This window comes from Lolium rigidum, chromosome 3, assembly GCF_022539505.1.
Source record: "Lolium rigidum isolate FL_2022 chromosome 3, APGP_CSIRO_Lrig_0.1, whole genome shotgun sequence".
NCBI lineage: Eukaryota > Viridiplantae > Streptophyta > Magnoliopsida > Poales > Poaceae > Lolium > Lolium rigidum.
The window spans coordinates 250,178,925-250,190,245 of record NC_061510.1 but is presented as its reverse complement, the minus strand read 5'-3'; the positions used below and the strand labels follow the sequence as shown (position 1 = coordinate 250,190,245).

At 51.0% G+C, this 11,321-nt stretch overlaps 1 protein-coding gene across 1 annotated transcript; it reads right to left on the bottom strand.

Annotated features, from left to right (window-relative positions):
* Positions 1 to 208: 208 nt before the first annotated feature.
* On the bottom strand, positions 209 to 3,811 carry LOC124699301. Its single transcript, XM_047231622.1, has 4 exons — positions 2,726 to 3,811; positions 1,207 to 1,422; positions 1,026 to 1,117; positions 209 to 932 (listed from the first exon to the last, which is right to left on the bottom strand). Exons 1-4 carry the CDS (start codon positions 3,809 to 3,811, stop codon positions 209 to 211), a joined length of 2,118 nt encoding a protein of 705 aa, XP_047087578.1.
* Positions 3,812 to 11,321: the final 7,510 nt, after the last annotated feature.

Here is an 11,321-nt window from a genome sequence, read left to right as displayed (position 1 = left end):
GATCACGAACAGACAGACGGACAGACTTATTCACAGAGCAAACCCACACTCATAAAAAAATTTAAACGACCTATAGAACTGCCACCATTGATTTAAATGGCAGCGCCGACTTCCCTTCAGTTCATAATATATGACCTTAACCCCATCCACAAAAGGAAAAAAAAAAAGACAGCCCAATCATCCACTTCAGAGCATGAAGCATCATCACTCAACTCTTGGCCGAAACCGAGACCGAGCTCTCGAAAGCAGAGCCCATGCGGCTGATGACGAACTGGTAGATCTTGCGCTTCAGCCGCTCGACGCCCTCCCTGGTGGCCTCCTCCTCGGCGACCTTGCCGACGCCGTCTAGCCAGTCGCTGATCCTCTTGAACTGCGAGAGGACCAGCGTGATGTGGCCGCTCTGCTTGCCCCTGGCCGCCACGTTCTGGTCCTCGAACAGATGGAAGCCCACGTCCATGGCCTCATTCACGAACCTCAGGAACCACACGTGCATCTCGCTCCACAGCGTGCTGACGAGCTCGACGGTCTCGTTCATGCCCGGGGTCTTGCTCCATGATGCAGCAGCAGCAGGGAGAGGTGGGGACACCCTGTGCTGGACGAACTTTGCGGACGGCCTCTTCGATGACAGGCTTGCTCTTGGTGGTTCGATCACTGAAGGAGGAGCCTTGGGCTTCTCGGTGTTGCTCTTCTTCTGGTAGATTGATCCGGTGGCACTGTTGACTAGCTTGAGGACCTCCAGCTCAGTTGCTAGTGCTGCTTCGACCCAGTGAGTGGTTGACTTCTCCCACATGGCAGCTTCGTCTGCTTTGTTGGTGGCAACGGACTCCGCGATTCTCTTCCACTTGAGAGTGTCCTCGTAGACAGCAAGGAAACAGTCGACTGTCGGGAGGGGGTTGGAGGTCTTCGATAGCGAACAAAGTTCAGAAAACTTGCTGTAGGCAGAAATTAACACAATGTTACCACACTCTACTGACATAATACAAAGGCTTCGGTTGAAGATGAACCAAGGGACTGCTGTCAGTTACCTCAGGTTCCTGATAACAGATTCAGTGATTAGTGCCTCCTGCAGAGCGTCAGCTGCAGCAGCTGCTGCCGCATCTCTCCTTTCAGTAGCTTCCTGTAAAACAATAAGGAAACAGAGGCTGCATTAGAAGGGTCATCAATTGATATTGTCGGCAAAAAAGAAATGAGAATGAGATCGCATACCTTCCCAATCTTTGAAAGCTTATCAGAAACTGCACCCAGTGAAATGCTACCATCAGTCCATTTAGCATCATGAAGTATGATTTTCGGGGCCGCGGTTTTTGTCTTGATTGCAGTAGACTCTGCCTTCCTTCGTGGCTTTGGCCTCTCATCAACAGATGAATCATCATTGCTGGATAGCTCTGTTGTAGCATCACTAAGTCGCCCAGACATTGCTTCCTGAAGTAACAGAAGAATATACGGGTACATGATTATCCATAGCAAATATAATAAACAAATTGCTGTGGCTGCTTGAACAGACAGGCGTAAACATGCCAACCTAAACGAGTTCAGAATAACAAATACCTATTGCTCTTCATTCTGTTTGTACATAGCTGTACACAAAGAAGTCTAAAACACAGACAAACACAGCACTGATATTTATCGATTCCTCTTAATATCAGTCAAGCTATGCTAAATTCTAACAAGTACATGCACATGAAAATATACTGGCCTAATATTTAGATTCATTTATTTGTTAAAGAAATATATATTGTCAGAACTAACCAAGTGATATATTCTAGAAAAAAAATAACCAAGTGATTAACAATCCAGAACTACTAAAAGATGTTTGGCACTTGACAAGATTCTGAAACAAATGAGTTTATGGTTCAATTCTATTATAATATACTATATTTTCCACCCTCAAATTGAACTCCAAAACTGAGTATGTAATATGTTGCCACAATTTGCAGCTGTGTAGCTTAAAAAGGATAGGCATCTCGTTTGCATTTCACATCACACTGGATTGCAAGTCACTTGGTTAGTTTTTTTTTTTTAGAAGGACTTTCCATTGCACAATTATAAACAGATTGACTGCTTGAATTTGCAGCTGTATAGCTTAAAAAGGATAGGCATCTCCTTTGCACCTCACATCACACTGGATTGCAAGGCACTTTGTTAGTTTATGTTACCTAATAAGGTTACAAGACTTTCCATTGCAAAGATATAAATAGATTGTCTGCTTGAACACGCGAACATGCTAACTTAAGAAAATTCAGAAAAACTATTGTTCTTCGTTCTATTTGTACATAACTGTATAAAAAGAAGTCCACAACACATAAAAAGACAGCACTAATAGTTTTTCCATTCATCTTAATATGACTGCGACTATGCTACACTCCCACATTATAAGCACAAGAAACTGTCCTGGCCTTATATTTTTGGTCAACAATAACTACAGTACATTACTTAATGAACTATGCCGCATAACAGTACCTTGTGCACCGAGTTATAGTCAAATTCTAGCAAGTAATAAATAAGTGAACTCCCACAATTGAGTGGTATGTGCCAGTATTGCAGCAGTATGGCTTAAAAAGGGAATGCACCTCATTTTGCATCTCACATTATACTGGATTAAAGTTCCCAGTTGGTCTCTTGGATGAACATGACCAGTTAACAGTCTACACTAGCAATTCCAGGATGATAAATAAATACCCAAACGCAACACAATTGTAGTACTAGCAATCAGCATGATCCTTACCCGAGTCCTGAGAATGGTATCTCTGTCGAACTTGGCCTTGGATTTCTTGACGGAGCCCACGGCCGCAGCTGCGACAGCCATTGCCGACTCGTCCCAGCTCTTCCTCCCAGGCTTCATAGCCGACCCGCCTGACAGATCCGTCATCTTCGAGATGCCCGACACCAGCACCTTCTTCTTGCTGCCCCCTTCCCCCGAGAGCCGCCGCGAGCTCGGTGAGAGGGAGCCCCGCCTCCCACCGCCTGCGGGAGACGCCGCTCCCCTTCTCCCTCCCGCCGGCGAAGGCTGCCTGTACCTAGAAGGCACGATGATCGCCGGCTCCTTCGCCGCCCTGCGGTTCTCCTCCTTGGCGGCGACGAGGCTGGGCACCACGCACTTGGACGGCGCCGGCGAGGAGGACCTGGACGTGGCTCTCACCGCAGGCGAAGATGCTCTTGAGGCGGCCTTGATGGCGGGCGATGCCGCCCGCGACGCTCCTTTGGCCGCAGGCGACGGATCTCGCTGCTTGGATGGAGCCGGGGACGAGAACCGGCGCTTCACGGATGAAGCGGCGCCGGTTTCGGGGAAGTTTTTGGGAGCAAGGACTGTTCTGTTGGCGGCAGCATCGGAGGGCGGCGCGGCGCGCGAGGCGGAGGGCATGAGCGGCGGCGCGGCGTCGGAGGAGGATTCCGGCCTGATGATGTAGCCCCGGGCGCACGGGGCGGCGCGGACGACGAGCGGCTCGGGGCAGCCGGCGCAGGGGAGGGCGCGGGAGGAGGGGACGAGGCGGAGGCCGACGGCGCGCGGGACGGGGCTGGCGAAGCGGAGGCGGTCGAGGTGGACGAGGTGGCCGACGACGTGGGGGCGCGCGGAGAGGAGCGCGTCTGCGTCGGGCGCGGAGGGCTGGACGTAGGTGGAGTGGAGGCCGTCGGAGAGCTGGAGGAGGAAGCCGTTGGAGGGGCAGAGCAGGGAGTCGGCGGTGGAGGCGGTGAGCGCGGGCACGACGGCGGTGACCTGGAGCGCCGGCGAGCGGTGCTCCCCGGTGACCCGCTCGTCCGTGTGCATCGCCTGCAGCAGCCGCAGCAGCACCCCCTGCGTCACCGTCGCCATCGCTCGGTAGATCGCCGCCGATCGGGAGCGGAAGGGGGATTTGGGGGATTTGGTTGGACGGAGAGATTTGGGGGTAGAGAGAGAGAGAGAGAGAGAGATTTGAGGAGGAGAGGGAGAGAGACGTTGGAGTCTAGTGTGGGGTTGCGGCGTGAGAGGAGGAGCCGAGGTGGGATTCGAATTTCAAACGACCCGCCTCTGCGTTACGATGTGGGGCCCAGTGGCAGGTGCGTGTCGTCAGTAAATGAGCCCGCGGTCCGTGATGAGAGTCCTCATGGTTGTCGTCAGTAAATAGGAGATTTTCTTTGAAGGAAAAAATATCTCTTATTAATCGTCTATAAATGCAATTTACTTCGTTCTAAAAAAGTGCAATTACTTTTATTTTTCTTCATCATGGGTCTATCTAAATAACTTCATCCAGACAGAACGACCGTCTGTTCCAACTTATGACCCACAATTGTCAAATGATATCCCCATTTGTGATACCTCACTACACATAACCTTATAAGAGCATCTCCAGGTCGCGCCTCAAACCGTCCCCCAAAGCGCGCCGGATCGAGCGTTTGGGGACGTGTTTTGTTCGTGCCGCGTTTGGGGACGTCGCTCCTTAGCCGCGTCCCCAAACGCCGCCCCAATCGAAATTCAAATAGATGCATTCAAAAGAGATCGTTCCCGCCGGTTCGTCGCGATCGGAGTAGCGGCGATCGATCAAAGTACTCGGGCGCGCGATCATATTGCTGCACCGGTGGTGCATGCAAATTAGAAGAAGGGGTTGGTCGACGGCGTCGTGTCCCGAGTCGACGCAGCCCGTCGAGCACGACGACCTCGTCGCGATCCGCCTCGTTCCCGTGCATGGTGCGTCCGCTCCGTCGCCGACGCGGAGGCCGACGCAGTGTAGCAAGAGAAGACGCGTCGGCCCGCTCTGCTGCTGCTGCCGCGCCGCCGCCGATGCCGATGCCGCCGCCGGGGCCGCCGCGTCCGCCGCCGCCATTTTGGCTTCGATGTCGTCGAGGATCCGGCCTTTGAAGAAGTTGTGCGCCGCTCGCGTCCGGGGAGACATTCCCTCTCGTCGACGCTCTCGGCAGGGACATGTCGTCCCTGCGTTTCTTGAGCTCCAGCCTTCTCCTCTTGCCTCTTGAGCAGCCTCAGCCCACCTTTGGTCGGCCTTCTTGTCGCGGGAGATAAAGGTCGAGGAGACGTCGGCGAGGCATTTCGTGATCGACGCCTGCGTCTTCTCGGACGACGCAGCGTCGGCCAAGGCGGCCTTGGCAGCCTTGTTGCCGTAGGACGCCTCGCCGACGTTGCCGGCGGCGCGTCCGTATCAATGGCGTCCTTCCCCTTGGACAACGACAGGCGCGTCAACTTCCATTTCTCGTTCCCTTTGAGCTTGCCATAGCAATGCGTCAGCGCGAAAGACTTGTGACCTTCCGAGTACTTGGCGAACAATTCCATAGCCCGATCAAACTAACCAAAGGAAGCGAGAGTCATTTCATCGAACACAATGTGGGCGCTACGGATTATGGAAGAAACAAGCCGTACTCGGTTGGCCGACGTCGGCGCCGCTGTCGCCTCCGGTCTCTAAGTCGTGATGGTACCCATGGAAGGAGTTCACCGACGCCTGGATGATGGCCCATCGCGTCGACATTGCCTTCTCGGCTCCTCTTCATTGGCACTTTCCGGTAGTCGCCGTTGATCGGCTTGCGCTCATCGAACTCGGCCTTGATCCTCGCCCAATACTTCCCGCCTTTTTGGTTGGCGCCGATGATGGAGTCATGGCTCACCGTCGCCCACGACTCGCACGGACAAAGATCTTCCGGAACCGTCCACTTCGGGCCTCGTGTGCCCGACGCCTTCTTCTTCTTCTTCTTCGTCCTCACGCCGTCCGCGTCTACCTCCACGAGATCATCGTCACCGGCACCCTCGTCGTCCTCTTCCTCGCCGCCCTCTTCCTCGCCGCCCTCTTCGTCCTCAACGTCGTCCTCCTCGTCGTCCTCCACCCCATCCTCTTCCTCGTCGTCCTCCTCCTCAACCCCGTCGTCCTCCTCGAGCACCGGCGCCGTCGTATTCGAGCGGACCCCTGCGGACGGTGAAAGGGCCGCCGTCCGGACCGGGTCCCGGCTCGCGTTGCTCGTACGCCGGGAGTAGAGGTTGTTGGGGTTGAAGCCGCCGTGCGGCAGCGCATCCCGGTAGTGCGGCGACAAGTTAGGCGTCACGCACCCGGGAGTGGCGGAGGGGCCGTCGTTGTAGAAGGCGGCTTGCGACGGAGAGAAGACTCCCGAACGTACACCGGCACGTTCGTACTATATGGGCTCGCGTTGGTGGCGGCGATACACCCGGCGATTATGCGGCCGGGTGCCGGCGCGCCGCCGAGCCTTCTTCTCCGGCTCCGCCGCCCTCCGTCCTTTCCGCTCCGCCGTCGATAGCTTCCGGCGCAGGCAATCTTGCTGCCATTCATCTTCGGTCATGCCTTCAGGCTTCTTCTTCGCAGCCGGCGCCTTCCGCGGCTTCGCGAACGGCGCTTTCGCCCCTATCGTCGCATTGCCCGGCGGCTTCTTGGCCGCTTTCTTCGCCATCTTTTTGGGGGCTGTCGGCGGCGCCATGGAATGGGGAGAGGGTAGCGGCGGCGGGTGCACGGCGGGAGGGAGAAAGAAATCGGCGGGATAGGAGAAATGAATCGGCGGCAGGATATGTTTTGGGAGGCCCGTGCGCGGCGGTATAGGCGCGATTTGGCGGGAGCGGCGGGATTTGGCGGGAGTGTGAGACGAATTTTCCCCGTGCCGCCGACGGGTCGGGCCCGCGTCGGTTGGCCTCGCTTTCGTTGTGTCCGGCGTCCCCGGTGCGTCCCCCGTGGGACGGGGACGGGCTCGGGGCGCCGGACACCGTATCGGGGCGCGCCGGACAAAAAAGGGCTTTGGGGGACGCGGCTGGAACGCTTTTTTTGTCCGGCGCGCCCCAAATCGCTTTGGGGGACGGTTTGGGGGACGCGACTGGAGATGCTCTAATCACTTAAATCTAAGGCGAACGCTGGGAGTCGGTCGCCGGATCTTGACCCCAAAATCGGTTGTCCTCCGCCCCATCGGATCGCGATCGAACGTCCGGTAATCAGTCGCATTAGGAAGTTTACATTATAGCCCCCGGTTTTTAGAGAATCAACCCGCAGTACTATATTTCTCAGATAATAGTTTAAACGCGGTTTTACATTTGCCACCCTCCTTTGTCTGGAAACCAACCCGCAGTAGCCCTAATGTGAAGAGTATTACAACAAAAATCCTCTCTCCGCGTACAAAAAATATATACTATTACAACAAAAAGTCGCAACATTTTTTAAAATAATATCACAATAAAGTGGTTAAACCAACAAATTGTTTTGTTGGAGATAAATTTACAACAAAAGTAGCCATTATTATTAACAAAAACCAGAAAATATTACAACAAAAATCCATATGTTTGCAAAAAACTAGAAGAAAACATTAATTTGTTACATATTGAATTACAACAAAAGTCACCAACTTTTTTTACAAAAAGTCACAGAGGATTACAATAAAAAAATCAATATGTTTGCAAAATGATGCAACGTGGTCAAGCGACATTTAATTTGCTACAGATAGAATGACAACATAAATCACCTACTATTTTATCCAAAGTCACAAATGGTTACAACAAATAAAAAATCACTTCGTTATTAGCATCAACAACAAAAAGTTGTCTCTTTACAACAATTGTTAACAACAAATCCTACAAAAATTACTGATTGTTTACAACAAATAGTTCATCATCTCACTCATGTATTTTGCAGCGAAGCCATTGTTGGGCCGAAAAAAGCAGGCCCATATAAGCCGACGCGGGAGCGAGGCCGGATGACCGATCCCTGGCGCGCGATCGGTCGTCGGATCCAAAGCGTTTCCCTAAATCTAATGATCCGAATCAAGCAATGATATAGGGTGGACCGATGAAACAACACCGTGGTTTGGACCTGGCAACTGTGGCTATAATCTTGAGTGAGCTTTTTGCAATTGCAACGATTTCCAAAATCGGTGATGGTGAGAAAGAAAAAATTTCGGACTTCCCAATGACTACAAGGAGCTCGGCCAAAAGATATCGCCCCAAAAGTCTACAAGATTGCTTGGAAAGAAGAATGGTTCGATAAGGAAGGAGCTTGATAGCAACGGTTTGGGTTGCTCAAATTGACCCGGACCACGGCTTTGAATTGGAGCATATTTAACAATTTGTTGCCCTTTGGGAGCGCATCTCTACAAACCAACTTACTCATGGATTCCCTGGCTCAATCTGTTGGAAGTGCACTAACGGTTGTTTGGAAATCTTGGTCTCCATCAAATTGCAAATTCTTCGCATGGCATGAGTTGCAAAATAGGATTTGGATCGTGGATAGGCTACAACCGCCATGCTTGGGATAATTATGGAAATCACCCTCTTTGTAACCAAGTTTAAAAATATGGGGCGCATCTTCTCTTCAAATGCCACTTTAAAACTTGTGCATGAACGGCTCAATGGGCAAATGGAAGCTTCGGTTCAAGATTGGTGGGTGAGGATCACTCTACAAAATGGAGGAAACAACAACTCTTTGGCTTCTTTGGCAATGCTTATTTCATGGGAAGTGTGGAAGGAACACAATGCAAGAATCTTCCGAAGTCATGCATCCATGTCAATCTTCATCATCATGAACCCCAAAGATGAGGGAATGGCCGGAGCTAAATTCTTCGGTACCACATTACCGGGAGAGTAGGTGGAAACCACAAATTTAGCTCGGTTGTTCTAGGATCCGTTTGGTAGGCTGGACCGATTTGTAGGTCGCAGACTAGATTCGGTCCATTGTTTGAACGATTGGGTTGTATCACTCTAGTAGCTAGTTCCCTCTGAAGTTTCCCTCAGAATAGCTGGCGCCCATTACGAGTTCTGTCAGGTAAAGCCAATGATTAGAGGCATTGGGGGCGCAACGCCCTCGATCTATTCTCAAACTTTAAATAGGTAGGATGGTGCGGCTGTTCCGGTGAGCCGCGCCACGGAATCGGGTGCTCCAAGTGGGCCATTTTTGGTACGCAGAACTGGCGATGCGGGATGAACCGGATGCCGGGTTACGGTACCCAACTGCGCGCTAACCTAGAACCCACAAAGGGTGTTGGTCGATTAAGACAGCAGGACGGTGGTCATGGAAGTCGAAATCCGCTAAGGAGTGTGTAACAACTCACCCGCCGAATCAACTAGCCCCGGAAATGGATGGCGCCGAAGCGCGCGACCCACACCCGGCCATCTGGGCAAGCGCCATGCCCCGATGAGTAGGAGGGCGCGGCGGCCGCCGCAAAACCTAGGGCGCGAGCCCGGGCGGAGCGGCCGTCGGTGCAGATCTTGGTGGTAGTAGCAAATATTCAAATGAGAAATTTGAAGGCCGAAGAGGAGAAAGGTTCCATTTGAACGGCACTTGCACATGGGTAAGCCGATCCTAAGGGAAGGTGTCGAGGGTACTCCTCGGCAATGCCCTCCGATTGGGGCTTAGGGTTGATGGAATCCTGCAAGCTGATACGATACATCGGTTCACAGACAAGCGGGAAGAGCGATTTACCCAGGTTCGGGGCCCTCGATGAGGTAAAACCCTTACGTCCTGCCTGTCTGATCTTGATTATGATAATAATGGGTTATAATGGGGTGCCGAAAGGTTCGGCAGAGATCTCGTCGAGAGGCTAAGTGCTGCGGCGACCTAGCTCTAGACTTCTGGTGGCTATGATTGCTAAGATTAATTGTGTCCCTCGGCAGCCCCTCTCCTGGCCTTTATATAGGTGGCCAGGTCTCAAGAGGTCTAACCGAGTACGACTAGTTTTACAATAGTTCTAGCTCTAAACTTTCCTTGTTCGGCTCCTTCCTTGTCTTGCCCGCCAAGGAATCTTATGCTGCGACATCCAAGTGGCCCATCTTGCCATCGAATACCTTCATGGGCCTCTAGTTAGATCGTATAGGGTAGGGCAATGTCGGTTACCCGAAGGGTAATGCCCACGTCAGACGGGGTAACCCCGGCAGATAGCGCGATCACGCACATCCCCCGAAAGGGAATCGGGTTAAGATTTCCCGAGCCGGGATGTGGCGGTTGACGGCGACGTTAGGAAGTCCGGAGACGCCGGCGGGGGCCTCGGGAAGAGTTATCTTTTCTGCTTAATGATGTCTACGCACGCTTCTATTCCTGTAGACAGTGTTGGGCCTCCAAGAGCAGAGGTTCGTAGAACAGCAGCAAGTTTCCCTTAAATGAATCCCCCAAGGTTTATCGAACTCAGGGAGGTAGAGGTCAAAGACATCCCTCTCAAGCAACCCTGCAATTAAGATACAGGAAGTCTCTTGTGTCCCCAACACACCTAATACACTTGTCAGATGTATAGGTGCACTAGTTCGGCGAAGAGATAGTGAAATACAAGTAATGTGGATGATTATAAGTAGTAATTGCAATCTGAAATAAAAATGGCAGCAAGCGAACATGTAGCAGTAACTTGTTGGAAACGGTGTTTCAATGCTTAGAAACAAGGCCTAGGGATCATACTTTCACTAGTGGACACTCTCAACAATGATCACATAATTGAATAAATAAATGCTACTCTCAAACACTCTCTTGTTGGATAACAAACACCATTCATTGTGTAGGGCTGCAAAAGCACACCTCAAGCTGGAGTAAACAAGCTCCACTACGTCATAAAAGGTTTTGAAGCAACACAAAGGAAGATTTAAGTTTCAGCAATTGCTTTCAACTTTCAACATGTATATCTCATGGATAATTGTCAACACAAAGTAATATGATGAGTGCAATAAGCAAGCATGTAAGAATCAATGCACACAGTTGACACAAGTGTTTGCTTCTAAGATAGAAAGAAGTAGGTAAACCGACTCAACATAAAGTAAAAGAAAGGCCCTTCGCAGAGGGAAGCAGTGGATTAAATCATGTGCTAGAGCTTTTCAAGTTTTGAAATCATAAAGAGAGCATAAAAATAAAGTTTTGAGAGGTGTTTGTTGTTGTCAACGAATGGTAGTGGGCACTCTAACCCCTTGTCAAACAGTACTTTCAAAGAGCGGCTCCCATGAAGGACGTTATCTCTACCGAACAAGGTAGATCATCCCTCTTCTCTTTTGTTTAGACATGTATTTTAGTTTTATTTATAGATGACACTCCTCCCAACCTTTTGCTTTCACAAGCCATGGCTAACCAAATCCTCGGGTGCCTTCCAACATTTCACATACCATGGAGGAGTGTCTATTGCAAAATCAAGTTGCTTACTGATAAATCAGGGCAAAACATGTGAAGGGAATTATTAATGAAAGTTAATTAATTGGGGCTGGGCACCCCGTTGCCAGCTCTTTTTGAAAAATTATTGGATAAGCGGATGTATATGCCACAGATACGTCTCAAACGTATCAATAATTTCTTATGTTCCATGCTAGTTTTATGACAATACTCACATGTTTTACATACACTTTATATCATTTTGATGCATTTTCCGGTACTAACCTATTAACAAGA

Excerpts from the sequence above, each read along its gene's own strand:
- LOC124699301 (XM_047231622.1), bottom strand. The coding sequence starts at position 3,811 with ATGGCGACGGTGACGCAGGGGGTGCTGCTGCGGCTGCTGCAGGCGATG. Across the intron at positions 1,423-2,725 it reads ATACCATTCTCAGGACTCGG|GAAGCAATGTCTGGGCGACT; the intron begins GTAAGGATCATG and ends CTGTTACTTCAG. Across the intron at positions 1,118-1,206 it reads AGCTTTCAAAGATTGGGAAG|GAAGCTACTGAAAGGAGAGA; the intron begins GTATGCGATCTC and ends ATTGTTTTACAG.